Consider the following 19262-nt stretch of genomic DNA (forward strand, 5'->3'; position numbering starts at 1 on the left):
AAACAACTGTCACGTTTACCAAGAGTCTCATAAAGTAAAATGGAAAATAACTTATGCTGATATTATTGAAATAAATTTGCCTGTCCATGAAGAAATCTTTGAGCTGTAAAAATGTAGTGAGACAAATGAAGATAAACATCTATGTTTTAGCAAATGAATATTAAAATATATGGAGAATTGGTATTTGAATTACTAAGACTTGTGAAGTTCTTTGTTAAACAACTGTACATCTAATGAAATAATATAATGTCAATTCTCAGTTCCTGGAGTGTATGTATAAGTAAGTAAATAATATTTTGCACTAGAAAGTAGTAAGTAGGAGGAAAAGCACTTGTCTTTACATCTCAGAAACCTTAAAAAATGTGGACTAAAAAAAACACTATTGCTGGTAAATGTTAATATTAAATATATCTATCTGGTTTACTGTTGAACGAGGGGCTCATTGGGGTAAGGAAAACGGAGATAGACTCACTCTGGAGGCGGGTTCATGATGCACGTCTGTTTTATTCAGGAAGTTGCAGTGTTTATATCGCGGTTTGGCATACAGGGCATAGCTGATAGGTGGAGGATTTATGGGAGGAGGGTGAGACGTGTCTGGAGACATTTGGCTCAGTGCTGGTGTGCCATCTTTTGGGTGTGCCCAAAAGCGTGTGGACTAGAAAGTGTGCTCATCTAGTCGCCTGCAACACAGCCAGACTGAATATCTCTGGCGCTCTACCTACAACTCCCCCCTTGTTATTAATTAGAGCCAATTGTATTAATTTTAGTTCTTTAGTTTTTTGGGATAAAGCTTGAAAGCTTTTGTTGATACATTGATAGACAATACATATGACAACAATTAAGATTCTTATTATAAGCCATAGCAGAATGTTGGGAGGTGATCGGAGGGACCGTACACACTCTAGCATTGCAGCTAGTAAAGAGGTGTCTACTTCAGAGGCTCGGGTGTTGTTAATCGATAAGATTTGGAATGTTAATAGCTGAGTGAGGTTGAGGAACTGTTGATTCCAAGGGCCAAGTAGGTGGGTTTTGAGTTGCTGCCGAGCTAGCGAAGTGTTAGTTATGGGAATTGGGGTAACGCATATGGAGGGGAATCGCTGGTCACAATGGGTATGAATAAGTTGCCAAAGCATATATGTTTCTTCTTCTAAGAGATCTATTTGTTGTTGGAGGTTAAGTAAGGCGCCGTGGATATGACTATTAATGAGAGACTGTGTGTCAAATGTGGTGGCTGTTTCTTCAGCCAGCTGGTTTAGTGTGGTTGCAGTGTGATTGGTTTGGATGAAGGCTGCCACGCCTGTGCCTATGCTGACTAGGCTGGTGATGATGGCTATAATTACAGCGATTATAAAGCCAATGGCTCTTTTGGAGTGGATTTGTTTATGAGTTATGATATTAAAGGGACCTTCCCAGTTAGTAGCGTTTATAGGCACCCACAGTAATGTGGGGATGCACTCGGGGATGGCATAGGGGAAAGCTGAGCTGTTCCAACAGTTGGTGATATTGCAGCTGGAGGAGTTATAGCACTGGAAGGACTCATTGGTGCTAACAGTAAACAGAAAAGGTAGGGTGAAGCATATTAGCATAGTATAATGCGAGGGCTTATGGCTAATTATGTTAGGATTTCCCTCTCAAGTCCCATTCAATGTCTTATTTAATGTTCTCCATGTTCTGTTGGTTAAGGTAGAGTTTATAGTGATGAAAGGATGCAAGTCCATGCAGGCATTTTCACCACAAAGTGTCCATCATCCAAAAATTGTTCTTAGTATAAGTCGAGGGTCGTGACTCGTGTAGGGTAGCATGTCTTTTTCTATGTCTGGGCCTGTGGCCCAAAGAGTTGGTGTAATCTTGCCGGTGGCCCAAAGAGTTGGTGTAATCTTGCCATTTGGAGGTTTCGTGGGGATGCAATTGGCCCAGGGGGAAGCTCAGATACTTTGGTGGAAGGAATTATGAGGAACTGGTACGGCCAATGTACCCAAGGCGGGCTGAGTGGCCTTGACGTGTTGGAACGGCGGTCGGTCCAGTTGATATTGGTGACAGGAAAATGACTGGTGAGACCGATAAAAGAGCCATTTTATTATTATAGCTTCTTTTACTATTTTTATTTCCTACGAAATCCCCAAGAATGATGGATAGAAGTTGAACCCAGTCTTTATCTTTTTCGGTGGTTCTGTTCTGCACAGTAAACTTGAGGATATGTTCTAACGAGCTGTTCAGTGATCTGTTCCATTTTTTCGATATCATAGGTTCGTTGAGACATGGCAAGTCGAGGGTACAGTCAGTGGCAAATGCGGCTGGGAACTGTGGAGCATCTGTGTCCATGGGCATAAGAAGAGGCGGATGCCTTACCTCAGTCCAAAGTTGCTGTCTGTGAGCAGAGTTCACTGTGAGGATCGAGCAGATGAGGAGGAAGAGGGTTTCAGGTGTTGCAGGGGCAGCTGCCATACGTTGTGCTTCTGTGCATAATGATTTGATGTCTCCCCATATGATGCAATGCGTGGGACGGGCAGGAGTACAGCATTGACGGCGTCATCTTACAGGGCCTCCTCCTTCTTGCCTTTCTTCCAGGGACAGGTTATGTATTTCACCTGTGAGTTGAGTGATTGTCTAGGGGGTCATCTTCGGCGGCAGAGGATCGGCCATCTCATTTTTTGGTGGGCATGGCAGGCCATAGCAATCTGCTGGGAACCCAGATGGGCTGGTCTGCATTTTCTGGAAAGACACAAGCAAACCCTCACCCCTGTGTTAGTAGGGGATGTGGCCCGTTCCATCATTGTGTTAGAGGGTCTTTCCAGTGCACCAAAGGCACTGGTGTGGGTATAGAGCGGAGTCCTCCCCAGTGCTTGTTGGTAGGAGAGAGACCTTCAGAATTGAAAGAAAAGTAATTTAGTGTAATTAGGGCTTTTGGTATGATGTTTTTGGGTATATCCCTAGGGTTTACCTTTTAAGGGATTGAGGGAAAATATAAGAGGGTATTAAGTGAGCATGGTGGAAGTAAAGGCAGAGGTTTCTTGGACAGATTTTCATGTGGGGTTTGTTACATTATGCACCAGTTATTCCGTTCCCAGTGTGTTTTGGTCATCCTTTTGGAGCTACAAGGACATGGCTCACAGAGAAATTGTCACTGTCTTCCAGAGCTCATAGCCCACTGGTGGTCATCAGGATCTTTCCCTAAATCCATAGTTCATGGAGGTTATGGTGGGACAATTTGATCAGCACAAGAAAGCAATTATATATTATAAGCATTATCTGCTTGGTTATGAATGGCCAATTGCAGTTCAAAATGAGTCCAGACCCAGAGGTGAGAGGGGATGATTCCAGTCAATGGTGAGTGAGGAAGTTCCCTCAACCTTGCACAGGTGCCTGCAGGAGCCTGAGGCTGAGCCATGAACTGACTTCTAGATAAATTGCCTGAGACCTGGGATTTAGACCAGAGAAATCACATTAACTCTTGACAAGGAGACAATGGTGTGAAGAGAGATTAAGAATATAAACTAAGGATTAAGAAAATGGTTTAGTAAAAAAAAGAGACAATCACATTACAGTGAGTTAGATGCATGCACTTTTTGAGTGATAAATGAGACATTAGATGTGAAAACCTTCAGTTTCTATAAGTAACTTATGTCCTTGGCATAGACAATGACTTAGTTCTAATTTGAATCCCAAAGAGTATACAATCTGGGATGTCCCAAAGAGATCTAACTGGAAATGGTAAGAGAACTTACTGAGAACTCTTATGATGATGAACATTGACAAAATCATTTCTGCCTCAAAAAGTGAAATTGTTTTTTTTTTTTTTGGTAGTTGACTGTGAAAAATGTATAATCAGAGGTCCCTGAGGGAATCTGCTATTGGAGAGGAAGTAAAATCCCTAAGAGACATCCAGCTCTTACTCTCAAATTGGTACCTACTCTTGACATTGGGCTAAGTGCCCACCACAGCCCAAAACCCTCCTTCTCCGTTCAAGGGTACTTTTGTGTCATGACTCAAAACTTCATCCCCTCACTAGGTCACTTCCACAGTAACAGAATTCCAAATCTTCAGCTCTTAAGCTGTCCATCTGCAGAAATGTCATGTTCATTGTGTTTCAGATGTAGTGCTGAATCAGATTTTAATTGAGTCTTTGATGTATGTAGCACTGGAATATGAGAGGCATATGCTGCACCTCTGTGCCTGTATGAGTTACCTCTATGCCTTTATGGAGGAAACACAAGAGGCAAACACAGCATCCCAATGTGACTGTGACTGTATCTGTTACCTCTATTACTATATGTCAGGTGCTCTCCTCTCTCTCCCTCTCTCTCTCTCTCTTTCTCTCACTCTCTCTCTCACACACACACACATACACACACATAAAATACATGCAGATGTCAGAGGAGCCTAAGGAAGTTAGTGGAAACTGCTGTCATTCAATGACCTTCATTTTACATAATAGTTCAGGGTTCTTTAGCAGTGGTTTGAAAAATATCCAAATTATTTACCTCCCACATCTGCCCCATTGCCCTTTGCATTATGAATTTGCAGGTTTTCCATCTAAAGGTGGAAACAATGTCTCTTCTCCTTGGACCTGGTCTGTCTTAGGTTGAATCAATGTCTCTTCTCCTTGGACATAGTCTGTCTTAGTATTTGCATTGGCCAACAGAATGCAGTTGAGTTGAGGCTACCGGTTTCAAGACTGGGCTCAAAACTATTTGTGCCTCCATTCCCAGGCATGATATCAGGAGAACCACCTACATGATGCTGAGAAAGAGCAAGTACCTATCCTCCTACTTGTGACATATTAGAGCTGGACATGTGACTGCAATATAAGTCCCACTTATATTCACAGCATCTAGACCATAATTGGTTATTGTCAGTCATTGAGTTTGGGATGGTTTGTTAGTCATTGATTGTTTACTGATGTAGACACCTGGTATTCTAAAGAAAATGGCCTGTATTCCTCAATATTTTTAATTTTTTTGCAACTTCTCTTACCTTTTTGCAAACACATAAACAAAAATGGACCATATTTATTCATATCTTGCCTTTCTGTCTGACTTTCCCTGGTGTCCATTTTTAAACTAAGCCCAATTTTATTTAAGGTTACAACAGAGGTCAAATTATTCCTGAGTATGAAGACAGCAGCTGAAAATACGGGAGACTTTGGCAGGATTACACACATATAAGGAAGCCATCCAGGGAGGTGTTTTCAACATTATTACTAAACAAGTAACAGAGAATGAAGTTATACATCTTAGGATTTTGGACATGTTCTACAGCAACAGAATATTTTCCCCAATTATTTGTGAAGAGATTTGATTTGGAAGTTTTAATTTTACTTTCATAGGTAAAAGTGAACATATATGACATTGGGTTATAAATAATTAAGTCAATAGGGGAGGGCTCATATTATTTATTGACTTAAAACTTAAACCCTAGAGCTCAACTCATCCAAATATTTCTTGCCCAGTTAACTTTGGGGAAATATCTAATTTGTGATCTCATCTCCATTAGGTGACAACGAACTATGACCAAATAGACATACACAAGGTCCTGAAGTAAATGGAACTGGGCCGGAGAAAATTAGGGCTAGCAGAGAGACAGAATATTATGACTATACTTACACCATCCATGTCTCATTTCTCAATCTCAAAGAGGTGAAAAGGAAAGTAAGTATCCATTATATACCGAAGGACCAGCAACTTTCTGTTTCGCCTTAAAGGTGTCTATCCTCTGGAAATTCTTTTGCTGGGACAACTTTTTCATTTTTAAAAATTTATATCATTACCTTTTTAAAAGATATAGACATCACACAAAATGTTACATTAAAATTATAAGAGGTTCCCATATATCCCCACTCCCCACACCCACACTCCTCCCACATCAACAACCTATTTCATCAGAGTGGCACATTCATTGCATTTGATGAATACATTTTGTAGCAATGTATTATAGTTTACATCATACTTTACACTATCACCCAGACCATTCAGTGGGTTATGGCAGTATATATAATGTCCTGCATCTGTCCCTGCAATATCATTGAGAACAACTCCAAGTCCCAAAAATGTCCCCCACATCACATCTCTTCTTCCCTCTCCCTTCCCTCAGCAACTACTATGGCCACTTTCTCCACATCAGTACTACAGTTTCTTCCATTCTTTGTCACAATAGAACAATTACACCAAATTTAATTCACAAATCAGGGACATCAAAGATCTTATCCTCACCATTATTAAATTAATAAAATATACGCGAGGAAGAGTGCTTCTTTGCTTCTTCACCTCTCCCTAGTTTCTGGTAGAGTCTGGCAATAATTGGTGACCCATGGCTTGTACTTGCATAAATCCAGTTTCTGCCTCCATTTCACATGGCCTGCTCCCCTTGTGTCTGTGATTGCTCTTCTCTTTCTATAAGGACAGCAGTCATGTGGGATTAGGGAGTTTGGGGAGGGGATTATATATCTATCTCTCCATCAATGTACACTTCTAACAAAGGAAACATTTCTTGTTTCTGGAGTAGTCTAATTTTATTTCTCTTCTCCAGTAGAGTTTCTGCAAACACTGTTGTGATTTTTTTTTTCTTGTTTCCTTCTTAAAGTCTTAGTCAACAGTGTTGAAATTTCAGATGAATACTTATTGCATTATTGTCTTTAAAGTTTTTTCATTTAATTCTAATATCATTCAATAATTACTCACTTAATAAATATTTAAAACTCTCTTTCAAAAATCCTATCACCTGTCTTACTGGAGTAAATCCTGATAAAATCTTAGTCAAGTTCTTTCTTATATCCCTCCAACACACTCCCCTCACAACTCCCTTTCCATTCCCACCTCCCCCTGACACACACACATGATCTACCCTACAAGGAAACATTTTCTGTTTTAGATGCTGTTACAATTAGAAACATGATTCATTTCTGATTCTTCATCAGAGTTCTTTTCTGGTTAATTCCATGAGTTGGCAACTATGTTGATTTAGACACACATTGTAAGATGAATGATAATACAAAATTATTTTGTTTTATAAGTTTTGGAATACAACATTGTAATAGATAACATCATTCTCCCTTCTAATTGCTGTTCTTTCTCATTTACTAGGTGTCTATTGACAAGTTGGGCAACTGCTTCACGCAGGCATTCACCAATATGATTTTTGGCAACTTTCTCTGTTTCATTAAAAAATATGATGATGTTAAAATAAAGTGACTGATGTTAAGCTAAACAACTGTGCTTGGAGCTTGGACTCCTGGGCTTGAATCCAGCTCTGAGTATTGAGTAGCTGTTCTCAAAAGAGATATACAAATTGCCAATAAGCTCATAAAAAGATGCCCATCTTCATGAGGTAGCAAGAAAATAAGGAGATGCCACTTAAGCCCATGAAGATTGCTTATTTAAAAATATAAAATAAACAGTGAAATCAGCGTGAATGTGAATGAATTGGAATGCCCATACATTGCTGGAAGGAATGTAAAATGGAGCAGCCACTGTGGGAAACATTTTGACAGGCCCTCAAAAATTAAACATAGAATTTCCATTTGATCAGAATTCAAACTATGTTAAAGATTTGAAAATAGGAACCCAAACCAATATTTCTAAATCAATATTCTTAGAAGTGTTGGTCACAATAGCCAAAATTTCAAAACCACCTCAGTGTCCATCAACAGTTGAATGTTTTTTTGTTTTTTGTTTTTTGTTTGTTTTTAATGCGATATATTCAGCCATGGAAACAAATGAAGTTCTAATATATGCTACTGTATGCACAGAACTTAGAACCATTTTGTTGAATGAAATGAACCAAATATAAAAGGACAAATATAAAAGGAGCTGGGGAAAAGGGATATGGGGTTAATAATTAATGGATGCTGAGGCTAATGGAGGAGTTTTTGGAATAATTGTTGATGATAATACAACATTGTAAATGCAGTTAATGCCACTGAATTAACAATACACATAAAATAGTTAAAATGACAAATTTTATATTATGTAACTGTTGTTTCTAACAATTTTAAAAAATTCCTATATGTTGGATTCTTTCAAATAATTTTTTCAGCATCTATTGAGATGATCAAGGGTTTATTTAATTTTTTTAATATGGTATATTTATAGTGTTGATTTTAAGATTTTAAAAAAGTCGTATAAAACAGATGAGAAATTCAAAGTGAGCAGAGATCCTAGGAGGGTGAAATTATCTGGATGATGACAAGGAGATACTGATAATTTAGCTGGACTTCAAATTGGGCAGGAGAACTGATGGGGCTTTGTCACTGAATTGTAATGTCCAATTTAGTCCTGTCTGTAGATGAACTCTTTCACATTAATTAAGATTGTCTTTAGATATAAAGCCAATGAATTATTTCATATTACTTTCCTGTTTGTCTCCATGGTCTTTTCTTTCATGAAGGAAGATTGAGTAGCAGCACAGTCCGTGCTTGCCAACCAACCAGCCGTGTACACTGGAGGCCCTTGTAAAAGTCAAGCAAAGTTCTCTGAGTAATGCGTGAGCTGCACCCCAGTGTATAAATGGTTATTGTATGCCCTCTCAACCCCTAGAAGACCTGGTGGAGGAGCACCCTAGTGACAGGGCAGATGAGGAGACCCCATGTAATGCTGAGATAAGTTCATCAGTTTTTGTCTAAAACAGAAAATCTAATTTCTTAGATTCCTTCTTTTTCAGTTGAGTGCAGATATGAAAATGTGATGTACAATAGAGGTATTTAGCTATTTTTGGGTGGGAGGAAAAGATGGAGGGACTCCTATCAACAGGTTTCTGACACAAGAGAACATTAAATATGGCAGCATCAGGTTATCACATATGTGATAGGGGATTTTTTCCTCTGCAGTCATTTTTCCTATTGATTATGACTTTTGTAACTACCATCAAAATGGAGTACTTTTGTAGTAAAAAGTTTCATTTAAAATGCTCATAATTCAGTATGAGTTTTCAAAGCTTAGTACAGTTAAAGATGATAGTTTTAAGAATTGAAAATAGTATTTTTTTGGAATAGATTTTTTATTGTCTTTTTAAAAAGATACATATTTCACAAAAAAAGTAATACCAAGGAAATGTTCATCTAACAACAAATTTTCATTCATACTGCAGTTAATTGACAAAAGCAAGGTACCTTTTTTTATCTTCTGTAAAGAATTTCATATTCATCCTCCTAAGAGATTCCTGTCTCCACTAGAGAAGACCTTATTCTTTGGAGAAAACCAACATTTTTCAAAACCATTTTTCTGTCCTTAAAGCAAATGTGCTAAAGAGAAGGAGCACTTCATAAAATTCTTATTTTTGTGCTTATATGCACACCACATTCTTATATTAAGTTCCATAGGTGATGTACTGACTAGGGATCAAAGAGTAATGTATTTCAACCCAAAGCATGTTAATTTTGCACCGTTAATTCTCTCATTTTAAGTTCAGTAGGGAAAACAGAGAGAGAGAATAGGGGTGGGCAGCATGTATGATATCTTAATAATCTTCTTGCATCACCAGTGGCCAGATGATCTTCAGAATGTAAATTCTAAATGCCACTGCCAGTCACTATGCAAGGGGCAAAAGTCCATAAAAGTCCATAGTGGGTGCACACTAAGAGGCCAGATTTGATAAGTGATAAATTTCCCCAAAATGTATTCTAAACACCTGTGCAACATTTGGAGAAAAATAATGGGTCAGTCTAAATCCACATTACACTGGTGCTTTTCTTATTGGAATGTATTTGAATTATTAAATAATAAGTGCTTGGATGACAATTCAAAGAGAAAATATCACCTTTATGAAACCCAGTTAAGTCTTAAATGTCATGGTCTACAAAGTAAAGTGGAGCTAAACTGAAATACAAACTTAAGTTTAATTTTCCAGAAATTAACACTTTTCTATTTTTTTGTATATGGTGTCAGTGCTACAAATAAAACCCATTTTTCACTTGATATTAATCATTTGACTAAGAAAAATGCTCATAGTGGAAATGAGTCTTATGCTACAGAATGGAATGGACTTAATGGCTGTGGAGTTTAACTAGTTATTCAGAACAAGATGAAAATGGGCTCCACCTAAAATTATGAAAGGAGTACAAAATGTTGAGTAGCCAGAGCCATTTAAAGGGATTTGGGACAGAGTGGAGAGAGGCAAGATGGCGGCTGAGTGAACTTACCGGTTACTAGCTCCTGGAGGTAATCGGCTGGGAGGCGTCGGAGACTCTTTGGGACCGGGCTGTTTCGGGATTTTCCTGGTCCCAAGGTGTTTGGACATCAATTTGGAGGGAAGGTAACAGAGAGGATCCCTCTGTGAAATATACACGGAGATCCCAGCTACCTGTGGAGGATTCCCTCCTTGGGTAGGCAGAGCCGAGGTAGCTAGCACCGTGCGGAGCCCCGGCAGGCGGTGGCCAGGGTAGCCTAGCTGGGCCGCGGTGCGCAGTGGGCGGGGAATCCGAGCCACGCCGCGGTGGGCGGCGGGCGGGAGAGCCGAGCCGTGCTGGCCGCGGCGGGCGGCGGGCGGGAAAGCCGAGCCCAGCCTAGCCCAGCCAAGCCCAGCCGAGCCGCGGGCGGGGAAGCCGAGCCCAGCTGAGCCCAGCTGAGCCGCGGAGGGCGAGGGGGCCAAGCCCAGCCGAGCTCGGACGAGCCTAGCCGCGCCGCGGAGGGCGGCGAATGGGAGAGCCGAGCCGCGCTGCGCCGCGGCGGGCGGCGGGCGGGAAAGCCGAGCCCAGCCGAGCCCAGCCGAGCCGCGACGGGCGGGGGGACCCGAGCCCAGCTGAGCCCAGCCGAGCCGCGACGGGCGGGGGACCCGAGCCCAGCTGAGCCTAGCCAAGCCCAGCCGAGCCGCAGAGGGCGGGGGACCAGAGCCCAGCCGAGCCAGCCGAACCCAGCCGAGACTGGTGGCAGGGATTCTGTTCTTTGTTTTTTTTTGTTTCTTTGTTTTTTTATTTTATTTTATTTTTGTTGTTGTTGTTGTTGTTTTTAATCCTCTCTTTCCTGTCCCCAATATTCTTCTTATACAATTTTATCTTAACAATACAATAAGGTCCTACAGGAAATACCTCACATTTGCTGGGTTTCCTCACCCTCCACTGCCTCATTTCTCTGTGAATAGATTTAGCCTATCTACACTATCCCCTTTCCCCTACAACGTGATATCCTCCACCATCTGCTATCTCTCCTATATTCCATCTCCCTCTCTTTGATCCACAAAGTGTCTAATTCTTAATTTCGAATACCTTTGTTTAGTTTAACATCTGGTATTCATCCCTGAAACTATTACCTTTCTCTTCTCTTTCCCTCTCTCACGAAAACAATAGCCCCATAGTACGTACCACATTCCTCCCATATTCAGTCATCTACCTCATTATAGGTACTTTCCTACCTCTATAACTCTACACAATTTACATGATCTAACCTCCATCCTCCCAGAACTCATATTGTTGCTTTGTTAACATATATCACCAATACTACTTCACACTTTTTCCTCCCTTACACAATTGCCTTTCCCCAGCACTAATACTTTCCTTTAAAGTGAGCTTAACTAGCAATAAGAAATTGGAATAAGAAGAACAAAGTGACAAAGAGAAGATATAACACTTACGCAAAAACAACAGCTAATTAATCTCCAAGACTAGACAAAGAACCTAAGGAACTGATTAAACCCGTCAAGAAAAAATGTTGACAAGACAGCAACAAAAATCTACAAACCAAACCAGTAATCAGGAAAACATGGCTGAATCCAATCAGAAAGGGGGGCAGGACTTCGCACAAGCAATGAAAGATCTCAGAACATTTATCACCGACAAATTTGATGAAGTAATGAAAGAGGTTAACAGCATGAAGACAACACTTGGAGGGGAAATTGCAGACATGTGCAAAAAATAACAGATATGATGGAAATGAACAGCACAATTCAAGAAATCAAAAATACACTTGCAGCAAATATCAGCAGACTAGAAGAGGCAGAGCAGAGAATTAGTGATGTGGAAGACAGTGCATTGGAAATCAAACAGATAGTAGAAGTGGTCAATAAAAAGGTAGAAAAAAATCCAGATAGGACTTAGGGACCTGAATGATAACGCAAAACATTCAAACATACGTATTATAGGCATTCCAGAAGGAGAAAAGAAGGGAAAGGGGTCAGAAGGAGTGTTGCAGGAAATAATGAATGAAAACTTCCCAAATCTACTGAAAGAGACAGATGTACATATCCAAGAAGCACAGCGCACTCCACTGGTCATAAACCCCAACAGGCCCACCCCAAGACATATACTTGTCAAATTATCCAATGCTCAAGACAAAGAAAAAATTCTAAAAGCAGCAAGAGAAGAGAAAGCCATCACATACTAGGGAAACTCCATAAGATTAAGTGCTGATTTCTCATCTGAAACGATGGAGGCAAGAAGGCGTTGGTATGATATACTCAAGGTACTAAAGGAAAAAAAATTTCCAACCAAGAATACTCTATCCAGCTAAACTAGCATTCAAAAATGATGGAGAGTTCAAAATATTCACAGATAAACAGAAACTGAAAGAGTATATCAACAAGAAACCTCCCCTTCAAGAAATTCTTAAGGGAGTTCTGCAGGAAGAAAGGAAAAAACAGGACAGTCAGAGATGGAGGAGAGTGTAAAAGCAACAAGAAAGACAAAAATAGAAGGGGAAGATAAATTAATACAAACAATATATAACAAACACAAATCCAACCAAAATATGGCTACCATAAATAACTCTCTAAACGTAATAACACTGAATGTCAACGGATTAAACTCACCTATCAAAAGATTCAGACTGGGACACTGGATAAGGAAATACGACCCATCTATATGCTGCCTACAAGAGACACATCTTAGAACCAGAGACTCATGGAGGTTGAAAGTGAATGGCTGGAAAAAAATCATACAAGCAAACAACAACCAAAAAAAGGCAGGAGTAGCTATATTAATATCAGACAAAATAGACTTTAAATGCGAAACAATTGTGAGAGACAAAGAAGGATACTATATTTTAGTGAAAGGGACAATCTGTCAAGAAGATTGAACAATCATAAATATTTATGCTCCTAACAAGGGTGCCTCTAAATATGTGAGGCAAACGCTGGAAAAAGTAAGTGAAAGAATAGATGCATCTACAATTATAGGGGGGATTTTAATACACCACTATCAACTCTGGACAGAACATCTCAAAAGGGAATCACTAAAGAAACAAAACATTTGAATAGTATATTAGAAGAGCTGGATCTAATAGACATATATAGATCATTACACCCAAACACAGCAGGATATACATTTTTCTCAAGCCCACATGGAACATTCTCCAAGATTGACCATATGCTAGGCCACAAAGAAAGGCTTAATGAATTCAGAAAGATCGAAATCATACAAAACAATATCTCTGACCACAGTGGAGTGAAGCTGGAAATTTGCAAGGGACAGAGACCCAGACCCCACACGACAATTTGGAAATTAAACAGCACACTCTTAGAAAAACAGTGGGTCAAAGAGGAAATCTCAAAAGAAATCAATGACTACCTTGAAACAAATGATAATGATAACACAACATACCAAAATTTATGGGATGCAGCAAAAGCGGTACTGAGAGGGAAATTTATAGCCATAAATTCATATATCAAAAAAGAAGAAAGAGCAAAAATTGGAGAACTAACTGCACTTTTGACAGAATTAGAAAAACAACAACAAAGTAACCCAACAGGAAGAAGAAGGAAGGAAATAACAAAGATAAGAGCAGAACTAAATGAAATAGAAAATAAGAAAGCACTTGAAAAAATAAAAAAGACCAAGAGCTGGTTTTTTGAGAAGATCAACAAAATTGACAAACCTTTAGCGAGACTAACAAAGATAAAAAGAGAAAAGATGCAAATACACAAAATAAGAAATGAGAAAGGTGATATCACCACTGACCCCACAGAAATAAAGACTATCATAAGAGGATACTTTGAAAAACTATATTCCAACAAAAATGACAATTTAGAGGAAATGGACAAATTCCTAGAAACTCATAAGCAGCCCATACTGATGAAAGAAGAAATTGATGATCTTAACAAACCAATCACAAGCAAAGAGATAGAATCAGTCATTAAAAATCTCCCAACTAAGAAGAGCCCAGAGCCAGACGGCTTCACAGGTGAATTCTACAAAACATTCCGGAAAGAACTAACACCAATCCTGTTGAAAGTATTCCAAAAAATCAAAACAGAAGGAACACTGCCTAATTCCTTCTATGATGCCAACATTACCCTAGTACCAAAGCCAAACAAAGACACCACAAGAAAAGAAAATTACAGACCAATTTCTCTAATGAACCTAGATGCAAAAATACCTAACAAAATACTTGCTAATCGTATTCAACAACACATTAAAAAAATATACACCATGACCAAGTGGGATTTATTCCAGGTATGCAAGGATGGTTCAACATAAGAAAATCAATCAATGTAATACACCATATAAACAGACTGAGAGAAAAAAAACACATGATTATATCTATAGATGCAGAAAAGGCATTTGACAAAATACAGCACCCCTTCCTGATAAAAACACTCCAAAAGATCGGAATACAAGGAAACTTTTTGAACATGATAAAGAGTATATATGAAAAACCGAAAGCCAACATTGTTTACAATGGCGAAGTCCTGAAAGCCTTCCCTCTAAACTCAGGAACAAGACAAGGATGCCCATTGTCTCCGCTCCTATTTAACATTGCCTTGGAAGTACTTGCTCAAGCACTGAGACAAGAACCAGATATAAAAGGCATTCAAATTGGAAGGGAAGAAGTCAAAATTTCATTATTTGCAGATGACATGATCCAATATATAGAAAACCCTGAGAGATCTACAACAAAGCTCCTAGAACTCATAAATGAGTTTAGCAAAGTCGCAGGTTATAAGATCGATGCACAAAAATCAGTAGCATTTCTGTACACCAATAATGAGCAAGATCAGGAGGAAATCAAGAAACAAATACCATTCACAATAGTAAATAAAAAAATCAAATACTTAGGAATAAATTTAAATAAAGAGGTAAAAAACTTATACATCGAGAACTATACAAGATTGTTCAAGGAAATCAAAGAAGACCTAAATAAATGGAAGAATATTCCCTGTTCATGGATAGGAAGACTGAATATTATTAAGATGTCTATCCTACCAAAACTAATCTACACATTCAATGCAATCCCAATAAAAATCAACACAACCTTCTTTAAGGAACTAGAAAAACTAACTATGAAATTTATTTGGAATAGAAAGAGGCCCCGAATAGCCAAAGACATATTGAAAAAGAAAAACGAAATAGGAGGAATCACACTTCCTGACTTCAAAACATACTACAAAGCTACAGTAGTGAAAACAGCATGGTACTGGCATAAGGAGAGACACACAGACCAATGGAATCGAATTGAAAGTTCAGATATAGAACCTCATGTATATAGCCATATAATATTCGATAAAGCCACCAAACCCTCTCAACTGGGAAAGAATGGCCTATTCAACAAATGGTGCCTGGAGAACTGGATAGCCATATGTAGAAGAATGAAAGAGGATTACCATCTCACACCTTATACAAAGATCAACTCAAGATGGATCAAAGACCTAAATATAAGAGCCAAGACCATAAAGACCTTAGAAAGCAGTGTAGGGAAACATCTACAGGACCTTGTAATAGGAAATGGCTTCATGAATATCACACCAAAAGCACGAGCAGCAAAGGGACAAATAGATAAATGGGACTACCTCAAAATGAAAGCCTACTGCACCTCAAAGGAGTTTGTCAAGAAAGTAAAAAGGGAACCCACACAATGGGAGAAAATATTTGGCAACCATATATCTAATAAGAGACTTATAACTTGCATATATAAAGAACTCATATATCTTGAAAACAAAAAGATAAACAACCCATTTAAAAAATGGGAAAAAGACTTAAACAGACACTTCTCTAAAGAAGAAATACAAATGGCTAAAAAGCACATGAAAAAATGCTCAAATTTCTAGCTATCAGGGAAATGCAAATCAAAACTACAATGAGGTACCATCTTACTGCCATAAGATTGGCAGCCTTGAAAAAAACAGTAGAATACAAATGCTGGAGAGGATGTGAAGAAAGGGGAACACTCATCCATTGCTGGTGGGAATGCAGAAGGATCCAACCATTCTGGAGGACAGTTTGGCGGTTTCTCAAAAAACTAGCCATAGATTTGCCATATGACCCAGCAATACCACTGCTGGGTATATACCCATCAGATCTGAAAACAAGGACACAAACCGATATATGTACAGCAAAGTTCATAGCAGCATTGTTCACTATCGCCAAAAGTTGGAATCAATCCAAATGTCCATCAACAGATGAGTGGATCAATAAAATGTGGTATATACACACAATGGAATACTACTCAGCTGTAAGAACCAATACACTACAATCGCACGTGATAACGTGGATGAACCTTGAGAATCTTAGGTTGAGTGAAGCAACCCAGGCATTGAAAGACAAATACTATATGACCTCAATAATATGAAATAAGTTAACTGCCTCAGAGACCTAGAGTCTGGAAAAGTGGCTTACAGGAAATCGGGGGGTGGAGGAAGGATGTGAGTTAATGTCTGCAGGGGTGGAATCTGTGATGAGATGGCGGTAAGTATGAGCACAAAGAAGGGACAAAATGGGGGCAAGGGGTTACCTTCAGGTGGGGTTTTCTGGGTTTGAGGGGGGCTGGGGATGGGAAAAGGGGTAATAAGGTCCAAGAAATAGGTGGGAGGGAGGGGCAACATACGAATATGGGAGAGTGTCAGACGTTCGTTGAGAACTAAATGTTGAGTAAAACGTATCAAAGTATAAGTAGGAGGGTTACCTGGTTAGGACGCTCAGGGAGTATGGTCTGATGCGTGATGGACTCCGGAGGGAATAGCTGAAGGCTCATTTTGCCAAGGTGGGTTCTACCATTGGGTGGGGTGGACCCATATCCTGGGGAAGACTAATGCCGTCGAATAGAGAGAACTGTATCTCTCGTGAGAAAGGACGGCTCCCAGGGTATTAGATTGGCAGGCATTGTGGGCCCTAAGGGGAGGGGAAAATGGATGTGGAATGGATGGAACAAAGGTAAATAAGGGGGCAAAAGAGGAGTTATGTGGGAGTACACGAGGATGAATATAAAACAGCTAATATTACACCAAAATCATATAGGGGATGACAGACTAATAATGAAAACCATAAGACAAAACATAGGATAACTAAAAAATTTAGAAAACTGTACAGCCTAAAATATGGACCACATAGTAAGCACAAATGTCACCTTGTTTGAAAACTATAGTTTTGGAATCTGTACATCAGTTTCAGGAAATATGATATGAATAAGTTAAAAGATTATTGCTGTGCAAGGGAAAAGGTTTTATGGTGGATCTGGGGAAATATATTGTATATATGAATTTCGGTGATCTAAGACTCTTCTGAAGCTGACATTATGTTGGGATTCACTTTACGGGAAGTTTTGGATCACAGAGTGGTTCAACAATGGCAGCGGAGGAATACTGATATGGGATGTTATTGACAGGATATATATGGTTGACAGGGAGTTATACAGGGCATATGCCCAGGGTATATGGTAATGTCTATATATACTCATAGTGGAAACAAAAACAACAGCTGGGGGGGTACTGGGCTCCTGGCCGGGGGGTCACTGTTGTGGGCCCTGGGAGAGCAGCGGCAATCCTCCAGGTGCAACGGCAAGAACCAGGAAGGAAGGAGGGCCCAACAGTGGGCTCGTGATACTAATGGTTACACTTTTGAGCCTATACACCTGCAATAAGAACAAGGCCTAGAGTAGCATTGTGCCTGGGGGTTTCCTCCTGACAGCCTGCATGTTACTCAAATGTGGTCACGCTCACAGCCAAACTCAGCGTGTAGATGCGATGCATTCCCCCCAGCGTGGGACACAACACCCGGGGATGAGCCTCCCTGGCACCGAGGGATCACTACCACATACCAGCTGAAGAAGCAACTAGAAAATGTCCTTGAATTAAAGATTCAATGCGGAACAGCAGAATATACCTGTCTACATATAATAACATGACTTCGGGAAGCTGTTTGACCTAATGTAAGGGGGAAATGGAAAGGAGAAATGAGATTATAAGGCTGTGAGTCTCTAAAAAAGAGTCTGGAGGTTGTCAGAAGGAATACCCCTATGTACAACTGAACAGAGTCTAAGAGACAGATAAGGTAGATACGACCCCAGGTATTGGTTCTTTTGAGGGATAAAGAGACCCACGGGTTCTATGGTCATGGCAGAAGGGGTTCACTGCCATGACAGATAGCCCTTCTTTGGAGCTGGTGTTTCTGCGTGATGGAATTGGACTCAGAGGGGATCTCTTTTCACAAGACTTGCATGCTACTTTATTGGCATTGTAGTTGGTGCTGGGTTTATGATATATGTAGGGGATTTGAATCTCTGGACTGATAATATGACACCCAGGCCCAGAGCCTCAACAGACTTCAGCTCCTACACTTTGATTTATTGGACTTACTCCACTCAGCTAACATGGAGTTGAAGAAGGTCAACCACCTACAACATGGAGCCTAGAGTGTCTACAACTGGAAGCGGGAGGAGTGCATCCAGTACCCATGTGGAATCTAAGCCCTCACTCGACATAGATGTGCAATGGACACAACCAATCCAATGTCCACAGAGAAAATGTGGAATGGGTGTGGAAACGGTAGCCATGGTGGCTGCTGGGTGTGGGGAACGGGAGGAAGAGATGAGATGTGGAGGCGTTTTCGGGACGTGGAGTTGTCCTGGATAGTGCTTCACGGACAATTACGGGACATTATAGATCCCCCCAGGGCCCACTGGATGGAACTTGAGAGAGTCTGGGCTATGATGTGGACCATTGACTATGGGGTGCAGTGATGCTCAGAGATGAACTTACCAGGTGCAATGGATGTGTCATGATGATGGGAGAGAGTGTTGCTGTGGGGGGAGTAGGGGGCGGGGGTGGTGGTGTTGAATGGGACCATATTTTTCATAATGTAATTTAAAAAAAAATAATAAATAATTTTAAAAAATGTAAAAAAAAAACCCAAATACACCAACAAACCAAAAAAAAAAAAATAAAGGGATTTGGTGTCAATATTTTAAGAAATTAAGATGCTTTAAAACAAACCCTTTATAAGAATACCACAAATTTAGGGAGTTATCCTCATTTTGTTGTTGTTGTTTGATTTCTTCTTCTCTGACGTCTCACTTTCAATTTTTTTTTTCTTAGTATAGCTGCTTTTATTTTTTTTTTAATATTTATTT

The 19262-nt window shown here is 39.8% G+C and overlaps 1 protein-coding gene across 1 annotated transcript in view; it reads right to left on the reverse strand.

Moving 5' to 3' along the window:
* Positions 1-1947: 1947 nt before the first annotated feature.
* Positions 1948-19262, reverse strand: part of LOC111762743 (protein AF-9-like) — a 31018-nt gene continuing 13703 nt past the window's right edge. Inside the window, 1 exon segment of the mRNA XM_058281036.1 lies at positions 1948-2048. Within this exon segment, the coding sequence (XP_058137019.1) occupies positions 1948-2048 (101 nt within the window).

This window comes from Dasypus novemcinctus, chromosome 19 (genome assembly GCF_030445035.2).
Source record: "Dasypus novemcinctus isolate mDasNov1 chromosome 19, mDasNov1.1.hap2, whole genome shotgun sequence".
Lineage (NCBI taxonomy): Eukaryota > Metazoa > Chordata > Mammalia > Cingulata > Dasypodidae > Dasypus > Dasypus novemcinctus.